Source organism: Neodiprion fabricii, chromosome 5, assembly GCF_021155785.1.
Source record: "Neodiprion fabricii isolate iyNeoFabr1 chromosome 5, iyNeoFabr1.1, whole genome shotgun sequence".
Lineage (NCBI taxonomy): Eukaryota > Metazoa > Arthropoda > Insecta > Hymenoptera > Diprionidae > Neodiprion > Neodiprion fabricii.
The window spans coordinates 8,532,425-8,553,382 of NC_060243.1; the positions used below are offsets into that span (position 1 = coordinate 8,532,425).

Here is a 20,958-nt window from a genome sequence, read left to right on the forward strand (position 1 = left end):
CGCGGTATAACGAGGCCGCTGAAGCCCAAACCAAAGGACAGATATAGTCCTAGGCACGGTCTTACATACAGGTCTGACAACTCGGTCAAAATTTCAGTGGTGAGGGTGTCCTCTTATTGAAGCACCGATCGTTTCGCCTAGTGATCACGAGTGTTGCTGCAATCAAACATGTTTCCGTCTCTCTCACACAGCCTGCATCCCTCTATCGCAGCGACACTTGTGGTCACTAGGCGAAGCGATCGGTGCTTCAATAAGAGTACAAAAAAACCCCACCACCGGAGTTGCCAGACCTTTATGTAAGACCGTGGTCCTAGGTACAATACATATGGAACACTAGCGACGCTAGTGGTACGAAAAATAAACCTAATGTGAACGACTACTGTGACAAGTTTTGTCAATTCACCCATTTGAGTCGTGCTTCTTGTGTAGTCTCCGTGTTCTGTAGTTCCAGGATTCCTGTGTAGTTTCCGTGTATTTCTTGCAGGAAACGACAGCAACCAGTGGCAGAAGCGGCAGTAGCTGAGTTTGGATTTAGAAAGTCTCGACGTTTGAAGAACGGCGTGCCGTTGTTGCCGTCAATTGCGTTGTGCCTTTGTTAATACTAGTGAATTGTGCGCTGTAAAATTATGTCAATTAGTGTTTCAACCCTGATGAGAGTTTGTATTTGACCTTATAACGTGTGTATTTTACCAGAATTTAGATACGTAAATTAAAACGTGTAAGGATGGATTTCCTCGAGTACTCTGATATTACCGCCGAGGTGAAAGGCGTCATGGTACGTAACCTTAAAAGAATTTTATGTAAACACTCTACGAATAATTGTCTTGATTATACCCAGGCAATTAGCAAAGATGTTAGAACACCTCTGTGAATCTAGAACTGATTAGTTTTTGGAAATAACTTAAGAATTTACGAAAAACCTGCGTCTTTTATCAATTTATAATCTACGTCCAAATTAAGTACTCCTCGGATCATATTTTTATCTAATTTAACCTTTTTTTAGTTTATAGTTTATCTGCCAGGAAAATTTCTCTTTATCAATGATTATAATACACACATGCAGGTAATGATTTCATTGTCTTGTTCGTTCACAGACTCCAGGAAAGTTGAAGTTGACTGACCAACATTTGATATTCAAAAATCAGAAAACAGGAAAGGTTGAGCAAATTTCTGGTTCTGATATGGAAATGGTCAATTACCAGAAATTTGTTGGAACCTGGGGCCTTCGAATATTCCTAAAAAATGGAACGTTACATAGATTTCGAGGCTTCAAAGATGGGGTGAGATTGCTTGTTTAATTGTTAATGACCCAAAAATTTGTAAAGAAGCTCTTTCAACATTAATTTTACTTAAAACTAAAGTCATAAAATTTTGAAACGAGTTAATGCGATTTTCTTAACAGTGATTGAATACGTCCTAGATTAATGTGTGAATTTTTATATTCAGGACCAAGAAAAAATAGCCAAATTTTTTACTTCAAACTATCAAAAGGATATGTTGGAAAAGGAACTCAGTTTGAAGGGTTGGAACTGGGGAACTGCAAAATTCAATGGTTCAGTGCTAAGCTTTGATGTTGGACATCACACTGCGTTTGAAATTCCTTTGTATTACGTTTCACAATGTAATACAGGAAAAAACGAAGTTACTCTAGAGTTTCATCAGGTACAGCCTAAGATTATATACTTGAAACTCATTTATTTGTGTATTTTATAATACTGAGTTATATTAATGATGTCCTTGACAATCTTGTTTTTTGATAAGAAATGTGTACTTTCTTACGTTTCCTAGAACGATGATGCGCCGGTAAGTCTAATGGAAATGAGGTTCCATATTCCTATAAGTGACAGTGCCGAACAAGATCCTGTCGAAGGATTCCATCAGCAAGTGATGAGCAAAGCGTCGGTCATCAGTGTCAGTGGAGATGCGATCGCTATCTTCAGAGAAATTCATTGCCTTACGCCTCGGTAAGCTCTCCAACCATCCAAGGATTCGACCATTTGTAACAGCTTTCCAATTAAATTTACTACTTGTTTGCAGTGGTCGTTACGACATCAAGATATTCCAGTCTTTCTTTCAACTTCACGGTAAAACATTCGACTACAAGATCCCTATGTCTACTGTGCTCAGATTGTTCTTACTGCCTCATAAAGACAGTAGGCAAATGTTTTTTGTTGTAAGTTTTAATAAGTTGATTTGTTTGCCACGATTATATAATTTGCAAAATACTATTTGCTTACTTGTGAAGATAATGAAACTAATTTAGTCGCCTAAAAAAAAGTTAATTTTCTAACTCTGAAGCATTAGATTGGATTAAATTTTAACATGTATATGAATTTTTTCCTACAGGTCAGTTTAGATCCGCCCATCAAACAGGGGCAGACACGTTATCATTATTTGGTACTGTTGTTCAGTCAAGAAGATGAAACGTCTATTGAATTGCCATTCACAGAGTACGTATAGTATGGGTGAAGTTGAAGTTCTTAACGTTAATGTAACAATAAATTTGTCGCGAAAATCGGTGTTTCACAACTTTAGAGTTGTATGAAATGCTGTAGACCGCAATAAAACAAAGTTTACTGGTATTTTTCGAGTGAAATTCGTTGAAAGTCATTCTAAAGCTGCGGCACAGTTATTTTTTTCAATGATTTGTTACCATAACGTTCGAACTCGTTAGTCTGCTGTACAGAAACCAAAGACTTCTTATTTTCTTAGATTGAATCTGTCAGAATGCAAGCTGCAGTAATAATTATGTCAAAAGCATTTGAATTGGATCATTTGTTTTCTATATAAACAGTCTCATAATATACATATAAATATTTCAAATAATTCACTAATGAATAAAATCTCTATTATAGATCAAGTAACTTTTATTGTTTCTTACAGGAAAGAGTTGGAACAAAAATATCACGACAAATTAACTAAAGAGTTATCTGGTCCAACTTATGAGGTTCTTGGCAAAGTAATGAAAGCTATAAGTGTCAGAAAACTTACCGGACCTGGTGGCTTTGTTGGGTGAGAAACTGTTTGCAAAAACTTCGAACTTATTGGGTGATTAGTGAAAATAGCTTCAGCGTTCTAGTTGCATAATTTACTTATGGCGTTTCTTTCTGCAATTAGGCACTCAGGAACTCCTGCAGTTGGTTGTTCGTTCAAAGCTGCAGCTGGTTACTTGTATCCATTGGAAAGAGGTTTCATATACGTTCATAAACCACCAATTCACATACGTTTCGAAGAAATTGCTTCGGTCAATTTCGCACGTGGCGGTGGATCAACGAGATCATTTGATTTTGAAATTGAATTAACGAGTGGCGTTACTCACACCTTTAGCAACATTGAAAAAGAGGAATATGCCAAACTCTTTGACTTTATCACATCCAAGAAACTGCGAGTGAAGAACAGGGGCAAAACTGTGAGTAATTTATGGCTGACAATAAAATATTCCCGTAACATGATGTCTGCAAATCAGTATTTACTACTCCTGAACACGAAATATTGAACATTGATTGTACCACAAAAATTGTATAAATTACGTTGGAGATATTTCTGAATCGGTTATGACTAACCTAAGATCGTTTTTCTTGGATTACAGGACAAACCGAAGTACAACGACGACTTTGGCAACAGCGATCAAGAGGATGAGCCTGATGCTTATTTGGCAAGAATCAAAGCAGAGGTAGAAGAAAGAAGTGATGATAATCAAGAGTCTGAGGAGTCAACCGATGAAGATTTCAATCCTAACCAGGTGACTCGTCTTAATCAATCAAAGTTTACTTTCTATTCATTAGTCACTCCTTCAATAATTCTCGCATCTCTAACACATTACTGTACATAGCTACTTCTTTATTCCTTCATATCTACTGGTAATTTTTTTTTTTAATTTCGGTATTTTTGAATTGACTAGGATGAAAGTGACGTTGCTGAGGAATATGATAGCAACGTGAGTGCATCTGACAGTGATGCAGATTCAGATGCTTCAGGTGGAAGTGGAAAAAAAGAGAAAAAAGAAAAGAAAGAAAAGAAAGAAAAGAAGCACAAGTCTGCTAAGACTGTTGTGAGTAATAAAATAGATTTGTTTTGTTAACTTATAGCTTCATTTCAGGTGATAAAATTATGCCTTTGTCTTATGATTTTATTAACAGTCTGAAAAGCCACGTAAATCACGTAAACCAAAGAAGGAGAAAGATGAGAATAAGCCCAAGCGACCGTCCACTGCTTTCATGTTATGGTTGAATAATACTCGAGAGGAGATCAAAGCGAAAAATCCTGGAATTGCTGTGACTGAAATCGCAAAGAAAGGTGGTGAAATGTGGCGAGAACTAAAAGATAAATCTGTAAGTACCGACTTATGAGTTTATAATATTCGGTTATTGCAAGAATCAGTTAAGAGTAATAATCACCACTATCCAAATGTGACGCATTTCGTATCATCGGTTTTGTTTTACACAGGAATGGGAACAAAAAGCAGCTAAGGCTAAGGAAGATTATGCAGTAGCTATGAAAGATTATGAGGCCAGCGGCGGTGCCGCGGGCACGAAGGCTAAAGAAAGTGGTAAAGAAAAATCAGACAAGCAAAAGAAAGAAAGTAAGAAAGAAGTCTCTCCTAGTAAACTTATGACAGGTGGCGCTTTCAAGAGCAAAGAATATATCAGTGACGAGGAAAGCAGTAGCGGTAGCGGTGATGATTCTGAAGATAAAAAGGTAAACTGATCATTTGTTTTGCTAAATATTGAATTACTGTCGGGTAATGTGCATATGTTTAGCAAACTGATGCTTTTTCAGGGTTCATCAAAGAAAAAGAAATCCGATGAAAGTGAAGATGAAAAAAAGAAAGTCTCTGAGGATGAAAGTGATTCGGCGAAGAAAACGAAAAAGAGAGGAAATAAAAGACCTGCTGTAAGAACAATTTTTTTTATTTATAATTTTACGCTACTCAAAAATTTATTTGTGTATTGAGGCTGGTCGAAAAGTTGAAACTTGTTGGACATTTTTGAACAGTTTATAAAAGTGCGAATTTTTATAAATACTGAAGTCCGACAAATTGGAAATACAGAAAATGTTAGATAAAAAAGTGTCTTACAAATTGAAAACTAAATCGAAATACATTGAGAATATTATTGCATTGATCATTCTTTTCAATTTCAGGAAACCGATGGGAAAAAGACGAAAAAGGGGAAGAAAGATTTATCAGACGCTGAAGGTAGCGATGAAGAGTTCGATGAACCCGAAGAAAGTACCCCTGCAACAAGTGACGCAGAATCGGAGTAGTGATCGATTCCAAACTATAAAGTATACTAATGTTCTAGACCGTGTACCTGTTCCATAACAAATTGTATGAAGTTTTGTAATCCTACCCTGCAGAAGATCGTCCGTGTCACTTAAGTGTTGAAACGGGAATACTCATCCGTAAAACATTATTGTAATTAGCTGCAGCCAAAGTTGCGTAGCTGTTATGTTACCTTTGCAACAGCATTATACTACATTGTGTTACTAGGGCGTTAAAATGTCGAAAATAAATAAGTACTTTTTCATTATTATGACTGGTACAATATTATTTATTTGGTTCAAGGGAATTCCAAATTTTTCTTTATTAATACACATTTACGTCGATGAAGAGACACGAAATTGGGTCTGTTTGAATGACTTTCAACACCACTAGACCATAAAGTAATTCTAGTGCGGTATTGTTATAAGTGTTTTGCGTAATGCTTTAAATTAAATTGCTCTACTTTAATAATTTATTGTTCTCACTGATATGATATAGGCTGGCTATCATAATGTTTTTCATGATTTTGGGCCTTCAGCAATTGCAATGACCCATTTACGAACCTATGTGCCTGACTGTATAACGCGTTATACGTAACCTTTGTTTCATTTTATAGGCATTTGACAATGTTCGATCGAAATATTGCAAACGCTTTCAGATGAACGGAACTTAATGGCAGCTAATTCAGGCGTTGCGAGCAAAAAAAAGTTGTTTTCATGCCATAGTATATCAGGAAATATACGGTATACCACATATTACATGTATAAACTAGGATTACTCATGACTACTAACTTAAGAAAAATTTTGTGCTTATATGCTACAATTATGTAATTTAAACATTGCTGTACCAACTTTTTTTTACCTACTATTAACTTAATATGAATAGTAATGAAACATCAATCAATCTTGCCTGCAACCTTTATGGTAAAGTTGAATTATTATTATTAGTGGATGTAATGGAATACAGCCAAGGAAGTTTAGAATGAAAAAATCGTCCGCCAACCGAGTTTATCATTTCAATTAATTGCGACCATTGGAGGAAAGCTTGTGACAATCACTGGGGCAGCCGTGAGATAACATCATTTGCGGAACTCAGCATTGGGCTGATTTTGAGATTCTACACTCTGGGTACAGTCAATAAACCGTGACAAAAAATCTTAAGGAAAGAAGTATTACCGCTGTTCATCTCTGGTTGGCTCCACTTAAAAATTTCGAAATCGTTTTTCTCTTTTAGTAAATGCCTATTTGTTTAATACGTGACATCGAAACAAGCCAACAAACCATTTCAAACCACAAGCTCCTAAATGATACGGTATAATTTGGGTCACCGCATTGAGACGCATTTACTACTATATCTTTATCTTTTCTTAAACAGAAAAATGTAAGATCACAAGAGTGCATGTGAGATCGAGTAGGAAACGAATTCATGAATAGGCTTGAATACGATGTGCCAATATAGCGTTAAAGCGTTAATGTTTCCTTTGGTACGAAAATTAGAATGAACAAACAGATAAATCAGTTATTCCGAACATGTGTGAAATATCATGTTTACGATTATCTGTAAATAATCGGTTTAAAACAGTTATTTCATTTCAGTGTTTTGTCTCCATGGTCTTCATCCTCATAAGGTCAGATAAATGAAACCAGGTCTACACAGATTCTTATCTTTGGTATACGTACTATTAGTTTTGCCATTTCATCATTGTGGACCGACTGATTCCAAGGTTTTTCTTTTTTTTTAATATGCGTTTCTTTTACTTTTAGAAGTCAAAATATACCCCACTTATATGGTGTGTAGTATTTCGGTCGAAGAATAAAATTCTACCGTTAAATGAAATATTGAATATCTTCTCTGCAAATTTATCCGTCCATAAACTTTGAAATAAAATGTCTGCAAAAGTTAGTGAATTCCGACTCTGCACAGTAAAACAGAAAAAGCGGTAGAGACATTTAAACGGTGTTCTGCCGATTTCTAAGGGTTTCTGATGACCTCTGTATTCTTTCGAAAAATTAATTCGATATTTCTTTACATTCATTTTCTTTTTGAACATGACAACAGAATTCAGTAATGTTCTCCACTATTACAGTTACCATCTCTTCACCTTTCTGGCAAAATTTTCTTATTACTTTTATACACACTCTACAGAATTTACAGTTAAGAAGAATTTCATGAATATAGGTAAAAATTGAATAAAATTGCCTAGTCTCTCCGACAAACATTCATTTAGATTACTTGAAGATCATTTCGTTGAACCAGCAGGTATATCAGTTAAAATTTATGCACGAACATTCAGTGGGTCACTTCAGTGGGTCGTTTTTTGGTGAGAACCTTGGCCTTTCGTAAAATGATATGATTGATCTTGATTACGGATAAGTTTTCTCCTAGGTATTTTATTTTCGGCGAAGGGCCGTAACGTTAATGTGACCGTTTGTTCATTTGGACCGTCGGCACTGAAAAAAATCGTTTCCCAGAAGAAATGCTTACATCGAAAACTACATACTTGAAGCCAAATTTTAGGTGATTTCATTCAACGTCGCGTGATCGTCAATTTCCGATTAACGACATTATATGATTTGCTATAATTAAGTAACGGGTGAGAAAATGCGATTAAAAGTTGCAATAATGATGGATACATGGTGAATTTAAAAGAATCTAAAACTTGATGAGTTGGCATTCGGAATGTATAATTGACTTGAGACTAGCACGTGACGAAGTCGCCAAACTTCCGCGACCCGTTCATTTAAAAAATGTAGGTCGCAAATTTATCTCTCGCTTCTCGATCATGTAAACAAATTGACAAGCCGGAAACAATCTGCAACGTGTAACGGCACTCAAAATGGAATAAACTCGAGGTCCTCGGAGGCAGTTCTACACATATGTACCTATAATTAAGTCGGTAGGTGTGCGAGGTATGGGCGTAACGTACTAGCCGAATACAGGTTGGACAGTTCGTTTTAATCAAACTGACAAGACCTCGTTTCGGAGAAGAGACGAGATGTTGGATTACGCCTGTTCAACGAACGGTAAGACAGGAAGGGGACATCGCGATATAAGGCAACATTTCGGGTAGGACGTTGGCCCGCCTCTCGAGCCGAATAAAATAGTTCGAGCAGGTTGTTCCGAAAATCAGTCGTTCGGTGGATTTTACCGGTATCGCACATCCACATATCAGCGATAGAGTATAATTCGCGATGCGAGGTTTTTCCATCGTCGTTGCGTGCCTCGTAAGTTTTGGCTGGGATCAAATTTTCGCGGCACGCGGTCCGATTCAGGAGGCGTTCCAGAACGGCTTGGCCGCACAATATCGGCCGGAAGACTGCGTCTGGAGGAGAGAATACGAGCACCGTTGTCCGGACCCCGACATCCATGTTTATCTGCACAAACTCGGAAAGGAGAGAATAGAGCTGCAACAAGGTTCCGAAGAGTCTCGCGATTGGCTTAACAACGTCAATTTCGATCCAGGCCTGGACAATGTATTCCTGATCCACGGATTCAACGGAGGTGACGGTGTCATGCCCACGGCAGTTCTGAGAGATGCCTACGTCCGGAACGGAAGCTACAACGTCTTCGCCGTCGATTGGGGTGCGATGGTGAAGTCACCCTGTTACCCGGCAGCAGTTGCGAACATTCGTTTCGTCGGCAGCTGCCTCGCCAAGGTCTTGACGAACCTTCGTGACCTAGGAATGTCGGTGCCGAGGACAAGTTGCGTCGGTCACTCTTTGGGGGCGCATCTTTGCGGCGTGATAGCGAATTATCTGCCCTTTCGATGGGAACGTATCTTCGGTCTCGACCCTGCGAGACCGTTAATATCTCCAAGCCGATTGAACAGGCTTGATATAACGGACGCTAAATTTGTCTGCGCGGTACGCACCAATACCGGTTACTACGGCGATTCATTGCCGGTAGGTCACGTCGACATGTGCGCAAACGGTGGCAAAGCACAACCGTCTTGCTCGAGCGCCGGAAGGCCGGAGCTCTGCAGCCATAATTGGTCGCTGTGCTTCATGGCTGACAGCCTCGACGGACGCAGTGAATTGTACACCGAACCTTGCTCTGCACGGTGTCCACCGCTCCGTAGAATCGGACCTAGGGGTAAGAATTCGCTGGTTATCGGACATAACATGCCCGACAAGACCAGGGGAACCTATTGCGTGTCGACCGACGATTTCCCTTATTGTCCAAAGAGTGATAACGACAGAGGCGACGAGAGATGCTGTCACCTGTAATTCGAGTATAATTTTGTTTTCGAAGACTAGAGCCATGGAGACTAGGGTACAGGAGTCCGATTTCTATTGAAGAGCATACGAAAAAATCGTTCTCGAAAATTTGTCGTTTAATAGTTTTAGATTTCATCAAAAGCAGCGTTGTCATCGTAAAGTTTCGACGTGAAGTTGGTGAGAATTGATTATATAGGTATATGTATGGAAACATCGACAGTGACCGATATGAAATTGGGTATTTGCATGATTTTTATATTTCTTAACTTTTGATGTTTTTTGATTCTATAAATTTTTTTAGAATTTTTGAAAAAAAAATATTTTGTTTTTGTTTAAAAGTATTTAAATAATTTAATAGATAAAAAAAAGGCAATATTTAAATGAATAAGTAGCTCCATCTCGCGTATGTGACGTCACAATGCTGAATTTTTTTGAAATTTTTAGCGCCAAGTTCTCCTGTAAGCACGCCGTACGTGTAATCAGCTGTTGCTCTGTGTTGTGATTGATGAAAAGAACGTCTGATAGTGCTGTTTATTATAAACTAAAGTTATTAAATTATTTAATATGTCATTAAAAAACAATTTTTGTTGGTGTATAGTACCAACTTGTAAAAATACTCAAACTAATGCTTGCTTAACATTCTTAGTATAATAACATTGACGTGATCATAACCTCCACACAATTATCCGTGTGAGTTAAAAAAAAAAAAACACCACACAAAAATTGATTTCTATTTTAATTATTTTCACCAAAGTCTGACATTAATTATACAATGTATCAAACTTAAAGTTTAAAAAACTTACTTAAAATTTTTTTAGCGCTAGAAAATATTGTACATTACTCTTTGTGGATTCAAATAAACGCGCCAGTAGCAGCACAATGACGTCAAACCAATCACATTCCGTTTTATGTCACGTGACTTTTATGTGATTTAGGACCACTTTTATTTATTAAATTATTTAAATATTTATAAACAAAAACAAAATATTTTTTTTTCAAAAATTCTAAAAAAATTTATAGAATCGAAAAACATCAAAAGTTAAGAAATATAAAAATCATGCAAATACCCAATTGCCCTTCACCTGAAAGGGAATATCGTTAAGCACGCGTGCCTATGTTAATTATTGTGGAAAAAGTGTTGATTATCGTCATTATATTAAAGTAGGAAATTAAATTTATCACATATCACTTAGCAAAGATAGCAAAAATATAATGCTTTTTAATTGAATATCTTTATTAACAAAATAAGTAGAGGTTGAGGATCAACATAACCTCACAAACTTATTATAAATTTTTGGCGAAGACGGCTTCATGAAAGAAAAAGCGGATAGTGTGACCTCTGCGAAATTGTTACACGTAGACAGCCTCAATATTATTTTTTTCATTTAATAGAGTTGTTTGGGAGAAAGATCACTTAAAAATTAAAAGTGTCTCATTCTTGCTCTCGTGTGTGTTTTTCACGGTGTTTTTATCCCTCTCGGGACTAGTCTCCCCACCACTCGTCGGATCTTTGCGATATCAGCACCATTCAGCGTCAGCCAGCGCAAACCCTATTGTATGGATGTTTGATGCCGGATCAAATGTACGAAGATTGGACTCCTGTACTCTAGTCTCCAAGACTAGAGCCGTGGCGATTTTAGAATTTTTTTGCCTCCGCGATTACTCCTCATTGTTATCCATATGACTACAGTATCTTTTCGATTTATTCGCAGTGCAAGAAAAGCGGTATATAATCATGTTGTGATAGGTCAGTAATCACGTGGTACCAAAAGTGTCTGAATAATTTTATGAAGGAAATTGTAGATGAAGTTATCCTTTCTAACTTGTTATTGAATATAGTAACGATTTATTAATGTGATACAACGAGCGTGCAGACAGCTAATATTATTTTAGATGTCACTATTCTGTATATTGACTTTCACATTCTGTGTGAAGTTTAAAACTTATTTAAGTACAATAAAATTATTTGTAGGTACAGTGGATATATTGTAAAATATTTTAAAAACTTCACCGTGTACAATATTTTATAGAGTAGAAAATACTTCCTAGTCTAACCCAACTGGGATTTATGTAACGTTGATATTTTTTCACCACACTTGTATGAAAAGTAGGGCTTTGCGTAGCAGTTTAGCGGTACGAAAGTAGCCAATTTCATCTCTGTGTCGTAAAGATACATTCGCGCATGCGCAGTCCACAATAGCTTCACTTTCGTCTCTAGGGAGGAGAACTCGACCACTCGCGTGCCTCAAAACTACCACGCAAAACTCCAACACCTTTCGTAAACTCGTTATAAAAACTGTCGTGTGTGATTCGGGCTGACAGTTGACGATCGCAACTCGTGTGATTGCCGCCCTCGCTTTGCTCAGGCGCAAACTTCAATCTCGTTGCAATCGCCAACTTTCGTTCTTTGTCACACAATATACTATTGTTGATATCATAACTTGTAAGCGTGATATGAACTAAGTTTTTGAAAGTTGCGCAATTTTCGAATTGACAATTATATGACATTACCGCGATATGCACATTGAGAATGGCGAATCGATTCGAGCGTTTTTCAAGGCTCCAGAGATATGATTTTTGTATCAAGATCTTCCATTAGAAATGACGATTAATGAAACCGCGAATAAGCATCCAAATACTGTTTTTATGATCTCAATTGTTTTGTTATAAATTTTCCCCGAGGGTGCTCTATTCTTCTGTTCCTATGGCAGTTTCTTTTTCACGTTTCCAAATATCAGCATAAATTCAATGACTAGCAAAACTCACAAAAAATTTAAATATTATTCCTAAATATCCATTCTCTCTGATTCATATCCATATTTATCATATATTTTTATACATATTTTACCCCCGTCTTAAATATTTTATTCTAAAACAACCAACTCTAAACTATCAGTTTTCATCCCAATCCATATCTACACAATATAAAATAGCTCAACTCTGAAATAAAAAACTCAGTAACTAAACGGTAAATCATTTTCAAACTTTACAGGGTTGTTTAAAATTAGTCAAAACATTATATAATTAAAATTTATGTGAATTAAACGTTTTCGAAATTACTGCCCAACTACCTTAACACAGCCTCTTTTACATTTCAGGTCAAATTAAGTGATAAAATCCCTATTGTCTTATTCTTTAAATTAATCTCGTCTATAAAACTTCCATTGCTATTGTCTTCGCGTTATATGTTTCCGTTCGTAATAAACTAAGACTCATGTTTGTGATAAATTTCAGCGTTTGTGATACGTGGACTTGGGTAATTCGAGGTACATACATATGACAAATCATCATATCATATCATCATACATCATACATCATACATCATACGTCATGCGTCATACGTCATACATAATATTAAAGTTCGAAACCCATGTTTGGATGTTTTTTTCTCCTGACGTCACTAATCGTCGACGATGAAAATCAGCTAGCCGAATTCCTGAGTCTGGAAACAATCGCGCAGTAGAGCGGACGGCTGAGAATCGCGCTCCGTATTTTCTGCGCTTCAGGTCCGCTACCTAGTGAAACTTGACTTCGAGGACCAGTGCTCCGTAGTTTCGGCTGTCCAGGTCTTTTACCTTGTGGATTTCGACCTCCAGGACTAGCGCTTCGTAGTTACTGCACTCGAGGTCCGCTACTCGATGAAACTCGACTTCACGAACCAGCGGACTAACATTTATCACCCATTGGACAATCCTCAAGCATCCCGTATCATCTGGTAAAACACCGACAACGAGTAAGCAGGCGCAGTGAGCGCAAGAGCGCAAAAACCAGTTACACTAGGCATCCGACCCCGAGCGAGCTTGAGCGAGCCTTAGCGACCGTTTTAAGACTAGTTATTTTTAATTCGCACACCATTCTATTATCGATGTACCGGAATAACCCAAAAAATCGTGATATCATATTAATTGTCGAGCTCAAACGTAAAATGTAACGATTTTTACCAAGAAAATTCTGAACGAAAATGAATGTGATTTAACCTTTTTTTAATAAGATTTTTAGTTCATCGATGATAAAAATATACGTCAATTCAAAGGAATTTTAGTTTTCACATTTCAGACAAAAATGACGCACTCCATCTTTCGTGACAATTCAAGATTCCAGCGGCGAGGCGCTTCATTGGCCAGCTAGTAACTTTTTTAAACTTGTCACGTTTACAATAAATTATCTCAATTCATTTTTCGCGAAAGCACAAATTCAGTAGCTATAAATGCGCTAATAAAATTTATTCTATTATTCATCAATTAATTAATTATATTAATCCTTATACAGTATTTTTGATGTGTTCCTAATTATTACTATTCGAGGTATAACCCGAGGTGGTTAGCGGTGGTCGTTGGGAAAGGTTGGCGATGCTTGGAGGTGGTCGGACGTGGACGAGGAGGAGGACGAGGATTTGTGCTCGGTGAGTTTAACATTTTTATAATGTTTAATGTCAATTGTAATTATATATATTTTATCTAGAATTTTTTCAACTCGTCACGTTTACAATAAACTACTTCAATTCGTTTTTCGCACACGCACAAATTCAGTGGCCATGAATGCGCTAATCAAATTTGTTATATTATTAATTAATTAATTATTTATATTAATCCTTAGACAATATTTTTAATGTGTTCTTATACTGAAAATATTTATTACTATTCAAGGTATAACCCGAGGTAGTGGCGTCGCTCGTTGGAGGTGGTTCGAGGTGGTCGGAGGTGGATGAGGAGGACGACGAGGAGGAGGAGGACGAGGATGATGAGGATTTGTGCACTGTGAGTACAACATTTATATAATATTTAATGGAGTAGGATGAGAAGTGGGATGAGAAGAAGAAGTGGGAGTAGGGGTAGAAGTAGAAGTAGGAGTAGCATCAGGTATAGGATCAGGAATAGGATGAGAAGTAGGAGAGGGAGTAGGATCAGGAGTAGGATCAGGATCAGGAGTAGGAGTAGGTGTAATAGTAGGAGTGTTAGGAGTCGCAGTAGGAGTTAGAGTGGGACTTGGAGTAGAATTAGAGTAGAATTAGGGAAGGGTAGGGTAGGGTAGGGAAGAGTAGGGCAGGGCAGGGTAGGGTCGAGATTAATTAAATTGTGGGGACACCAGAAATTCGTATTTCAAACGTCGCGGCAGTCATGTCGCGAAAATGGAGAAGAAACAATTAAAAAGAATGTCTTGTACATCACATGCTGTCAATCAATTTGTCCCTGTCTTTTATCGACCTCCTTGGCTCAGATACGCTCCTGATACCAGGAGTAATTTTTCGCTCAAATAGTTTCGATTTCCCTTACTCTAACTGGGGGTTTTCAAGCGACCTCCTCGGTACAGATATTCTCCAGGAGCAGTTACACGCTGAAATTCCTCCAATTCGCCTGATTCTGACTGAAAGTATAGGGATTCCATTGTTAATCAAGGATACACCACGTTAAGTACGAAGGTGTAAAAAAAACTTATGGGTGATCATAACAACCATGCATAATATGTAATTCAAGTATTTTTATTAATACTCCAAAGCCTAATTCATGAACTCCGTGTCACAATGTATGTGGTTTATATATGATATATGAATTATATCCTGAACTATATTGAACTGTAATACGTATTTGTTTATGAACTATGCAGTAACACATACATATGTCATTGTTACAATTCCTATTACTGTTTTTACATTTTCTACATTCACGGATATTAAATGTGTACATTATATCATAGTGAGAACTCGCAATGGAATGGAATTTATAAAAGTTGAATAAAATAAACAGGTGTTTACCGACATAAATAAACCGACATTCCAATGACAACAGTCAGTATGACATTAATATTAGTAATATTATTAATACTAATAATAATAAGAATAATAGTAATAATAATAATCATGCCACTGTAGCCGAAATTAAGGGATCGTCTCAGTGTGAAATTTTCAAAAAATTGTTTTTTTTTTTTTTGCATTATCGTATAGTATACACTGTTCTAAACATTCTCTCAAATTTTTAAATCGAAATTCAAATTATTACGGTCGCTACAGCGTTTCTTGTAGAAAGGGAACGGGTTTTCTACCTGCGCGAGTACTAAGGTGCTTAGGTTCTATAACCTTGCAGAATAAACTGTCCAAGCATTTCAGTTCGTTTTTGACATCCACCACGGATAAACGTACGAGAGAAACCCCCAAGAAAAAAATCAAGACCTGGCATCGCCGATTGATCGTAAGTAAACGATTTATATAAACTTTTCCAACTTCAATCTTTAAACGCGTTTTTCTCAGAATGGTGTTTTCCAAAACGGTTTCCACTCTCAAAGGAAGAGTTTTAAAGATATCTAGTTCCAATTTCGGGAGAACATTTTAAACGTCATTCTTTATCGCGCTATGGAAGCTTTTTTTTTTTTTTTGAAAACTTCCTATTTTTTTTACGAAAAACTGTCGAAAAAAAGGGCCACATTCGACACTTTTTGTTCAAACCGCCGCCATTTTGTCAAATTTGAAAAAAAAACCCTCCATAGCGCGATAGCGACTTTCCTACAGATTAATAATCTTTTTGAAATTTTTTTTTCAGATCAAAATTGCGGCCGTCATCGTGGAAACCGTGCAGCACCTTTTTTTTTCACGTGAAATTACAACAATTTATACAACAATGATGCACTCAATAAATAAACTTTAAAAAAATCATTTTGTATTCTTCATAAACCTATTTATTTATGAAAAAAAAACCGGACCGATTAGTTTATTTAAACATTAAAAAAAAAATTCGCGAAAATCAGTAATTTTTCGGAGGGTCACACTGAGACGATCCCTTAAATAAACGCAACTGATGTACGGTACAACGTAATTTTTGTATTTCTTTGCGATTTATTGGACTTGTAGGACCTCAGAAGACACACAAGAAGGAGCGTGGGACCAACGACAGAAAAGCGACGATGAGAATCTGTCGTTTTCAGGCTGTAACTTTTGATCAGTTGCTCGCAGCGTATTGGGACTGCGCTCAATCGATTCCTCTCGCAAAATTACGTCGGAATAGTGCCAGAAAGAATTTATCCCAGCACCTTCCAAAATCGCGAAAATTTTCGCCAAGGATGCAAAGGGGTTAGCCTTACTTTTTCTTCATTTTTGGAGCCGAAAGTTTTTGGTCTCAGATTCGAATTGAATGACCCTTACCTGACTAATTGGACCCTTGGGAACTCAGAAAACGCAGAGAAAAGAGCGTAGGACCAACAGGAGAGAAATGGCGAGCGAAACAGTACGTGCTGAGAAATGTCGAAAACACAGGTTCTGGTTTTTTGGCTGTAACTTTTGATCCGTTGTCCGCGGTGTATTGAGACTGCGCCCAATCGATTCCTCTCGCAAAATTACGTCGGACCAGTGCCAGAAAGAATTTGTTCAAGCACTTTTCAATATCGCGAAAATTTTCGCCAAAAATACAAAGGGCTTAACCTTCCTTTTTTTTTGACTGAAAAATCTTGAGTCTCAGAATTGATTTGTATGACCCTTTTCCGACCAATTGGACCCCCAGGAACTCAGACTACGTAGCGAAAAGAGCGTGGGACCAACAGGAAAGAAATGGCGAGCGAAAAAGCACCAGCTGAAAAATGTCGAAAACACAGGTTCTCGTTTTTTGGCAGTAACTTTCGATCCGTTGATCGCAGCCTATTGAGACTGCGCCCAATCGATTCCTCTCGCAAAATGACGTTGGACTAGTGCCAGAAAGAATTTATTCCAGCACGTTTCAAAATCGCGAAAATTTTCGCCAAAAATTCAAAGGGGTTAACCTTCCTTTTTTTTTGACCGAAAAATCTTCCGTCTCAGAATTGATTTGTTTGACCCTTAGCCGACCAATTGGACACCCAGGAATTCAGAAAACCTAGCGAAAAGAGCGTGGGACCAACAGGAGAGAAATGGCGAGGGAAAAAGCACCAGCTGAAAAATGTCGAAAACACAGGTTCTCGTTTTTTGGCTGTAACTTTTGATCCGATGATCGCAGCCTATTGGGACTACGCCCAATCGATTTCTCTCGCAAAATTACGTCGGACTAGTGCCAAAAAGAATTCATTCAAGTACTTTTCGATATCGTGAAAATTTTCGCCAAAAATACAAAGGGGTTAACCTTCCTTTTTTTTTGACCGAAAAATCTTGAGTCTCAGAATTGATTTGTATGACCCTTTCCCGACCAATTGGACCACCAGGAACTCAGACAACGTAGCGAAAAGAGCGTGGGACCAACAGGAAAGAAATGGCGAGCGAAAAAGCACCGGCTGAAAAATGTCGAAAACACGGGTTCTCGTTTTTTGCCTGTAACTTATAATGCGTTGATCGCAGCGTATTGGGACTGCGCCCAATCGATTTCTCTCGCAAAATTACGTCGACCTAGTGCATGCAAGAATCTATTCAGTCAACGGCTGACCATCGAAGGGCCTGGCCGCTTGAGTCTGGAATCGGCAGGACAGATAAGGTGTGTATTTCTTGTATGAAATGTGAACACTAGAATCATTATACATCATATCATATCATCATATATCATACATCATACATCGTACATCATACATCATACATCATACATCATACATCATCATACCTAGTATTACAGTTCGAAACCAAAGTTTGAATTTTCGGATGTTCGGAAAGTGACGTCACCAATCTAAAATCGGCTAGCCGAGTTCCTCAGTCTGGTAACAACCGCGCAGTAGAGCGGACGTTGAGAGTCGCGCTCCGCAAACTTCGAGTACCGGGTTCTCAACCTCCCGGATCCCGCGCTTCGGGTCCGCTACGTATTTCGAGTACCGGGTTCTCAACCTCTCGGATCCCGCGCTTCGGGTCCGCTACGCGGTGAAACTCGACTTCCAGGATAAGCGCTCCGTGGTTCATGGTTCATGTTTACAATAAATTATTTCAATTCGTTTTTCGCGCAAGCTGAAATTCAGTAGCTGTCAGTCCGCTAATAAAATTTCTCGACTTCCAGGGTAAGCGCTCCGTGGTTCCTGGTTCATGTTTACAATAAATTATTTCAATTCGTTTTTCGCGCAAGCTGAAATTCATCAGCTGTCAGTCCGCTAATAAAATTTCTCGACTTCCAGGATAAGCGCTCCGTGGTTCCTGGTTCATGTTTACAATAAATTATTTCAATTCGTTTTTCGCGCAAACTGAAATTCAGTAGCTGTCAGTCCGCTAATGAAATTTCTTGGCTTCCAGGATAAGCGCTCCGTGGTTCCTGGTTCATGTTTACAATAAATTATTTCAATTCGTTTTTCGCGCACGCTCATATTCAGTAGCTGTCGGTGCGCTAATAAAATTTCTCGACTTCCAGGATAAGCGCTCCGTGGTTCCTGGTTCATGTTTACAATAAATTATTTCAATTCGTTTTTCGCGCAAGCCCATATTCAGTAGCTGTCAGTCCGCTAATAAAATTTCTCGACTTCCTGGATAAGCGCTCCGTGGTTCCTGGTTCATGTTTACAATAAATTATTTCAATTCGTTTTTCGCGCAAACTGAAATTCAGTAGCTGTCAGTCCGCTAATGAAATTTCTTGGCTTCCAGGATAAGCGCTCCGTGGTTCCTGGTTCATGTTTACAATAAATTATTTCAATTCGTTTTTCGCGCACGCTCATATTCAGTAGCTGTCGGTGCGCTAATAAAATTTCTCGACTTCCAGGATAAGCGCTCCGTGGTTCCTGGTTCATGTTTACAATAAATTATTTCAATTCGTTTTTCGCGCAAGCCCATATTCAGTAGCTGTCAGCCGCTAATAAAATTTCTCGACTTCCAGGATAAGCGCTCCGTGGTTCCTGGTTCATGTTTACAATAAATTATTTCAATTCGTTTTTCGCGCACGCCCAAATTCAGTAGCTGTCGGTGCGCTAATAAAATTTCTATAACTTTACAATCTTCTCATAATCTTTTTGATAAAATGTGTCGTTGAAAAAATTATATCAAACCTTACACATTATCTTTGATTTGTTCTCATGCTGAAAATGTTTATTAGTATTCGAGGTATAACTCGAGGTGGTTGGCGGTGGTCGTTGGGGGAGGTTAGGGGTGGTTGCGGGTAATCAAGGTGATTCCGGTGGAGGGGGACGAGGATTTGTGCTCGGTGAGTTTAACGTTTTTATAATATTCGATGGCAATTGTAATTATATTTTATCTAATCTTTTTCAAACTTATCATCTTTACAATAAATTATTTCAATTCATTCTTCGCGCAAGCACAAATTTAGTAGCTACAAATGCGGTAGTTAAATTTATTCTACTATCAATTAATTAATTAATTGTATTAATTCTTACACAATATTTTTGATGTGTTCTTATACTGAAAATCTTTATTATTATGGCAGATATACCTGTGGAGGATATCGGTGGTTGTTGTAGGTGATTGGCGGTGGTTGAAGGTGTTCGGAGTTGGACGAGGAGGAGGACGGGGAGGACGAGGATTTGTGCTCGGTGAGTAAAACACTTTTATAATATTTGATGGCAATTGTAATTATATTTTATCTAAAATATTTCAAACTAGTCATGGTTACATAAAATTATTCCAATTCATTTTTCGCGCAAGCACATATTCAGTAGCTATGAATAAGCGTATACAATTTATTATATTATTAATTAACTAATTAATATTCTTATAATATTTAACGGCAATTGTAATCATATTTCATCTGAAATATGACAAAACTTGTCACGTTTACAATAAATTATTTCAATACATTTCTCGTGCAAGCACATATTCAGTAGCTATGATTAATCTTATACAATTTATTATATTATTAATTAATTAATTAATTATATTAATCCTTATACAATATTTTTGATGCGTTCTCATACTGAAAATATTCATTACTATTCCAGGTATAACCCGAGGTGGTTGGCGGTGGTTGAAGGTGTTGGGAGTTGGACGAGGAGGAGGACGGGGAGGACGAGGATTTGTGCTCGGTGAGTAAAACACTTTTATAATATTTGATGGCAATTGTAATTATATTTTATCTAAAACATTTCAAACTAGTCATGGTTACATAAAATTATTTCAATTCATTTTTCGCGCAAGCACATATTCAGTAGCTATGAATAAGCTTATACAATTTATTATATTATTAATTAATTAATTAATATTCTTATAATATTTAACGGCAATTGTAATCATATTTCATCTGAAATATGACAAAACTTGTCACGTTTACTACAAATTATTTCAATACCTTTCTCGTGCAAGCACATATTCAGTAGCTATGATTAATCTTATACAATTTATTTTATTATTAATTAATTAATTAATTATATTAATCCTTATACAATATTTTTGATGCGTTCTCATACTGAAAATATTCATTACTATTCCAGGTATAACCCGAGGTGGTTGGCGGTGGTTGAAGGTGTTGGGAGTTGGACGAGGAGGAGGACGGGGAGGACGAGGATTTGTGCTCGGTGAGTAAAACACTTTTATAATATTTGATGGCAATTGTAATTATATTTTATCTAAAACATTTCAAACTAGTCATGGTTACATAAAATTATTTCAA

The 20,958-nt window shown here is 37.3% G+C and overlaps 2 protein-coding genes across 2 annotated transcripts; both read left to right on the top strand.

Annotated features, from left to right (window-relative positions):
• The first annotated feature begins 455 nt into the window (after positions 1-455).
• LOC124182615 (FACT complex subunit Ssrp1) lies at positions 456-7,100 on the top strand. Its single transcript, XM_046570110.1, has 14 exons — positions 456-775; positions 1,095-1,280; positions 1,447-1,662; positions 1,789-1,964; positions 2,038-2,173; positions 2,347-2,450; positions 2,884-3,012; positions 3,118-3,409; positions 3,590-3,742; positions 3,902-4,051; positions 4,140-4,331; positions 4,447-4,698; positions 4,780-4,893; positions 5,143-7,100. Exons 1-14 carry the CDS (start codon positions 725-727, stop codon positions 5,263-5,265), a joined length of 2,274 nt encoding a protein of 757 aa, XP_046426066.1. The 5' UTR covers positions 456-724; the 3' UTR covers positions 5,266-7,100.
• A 1,254-nt stretch (positions 7,101-8,354) lies between these two features.
• LOC124182828 (phospholipase A1 member A-like) lies at positions 8,355-9,561 on the top strand. The gene has a single exon (XM_046570576.1). It carries the CDS (start codon positions 8,456-8,458, stop codon positions 9,488-9,490), a length of 1,035 nt encoding a protein of 344 aa, XP_046426532.1. The 5' UTR covers positions 8,355-8,455; the 3' UTR covers positions 9,491-9,561.
• Positions 9,562-20,958: the final 11,397 nt, after the last annotated feature.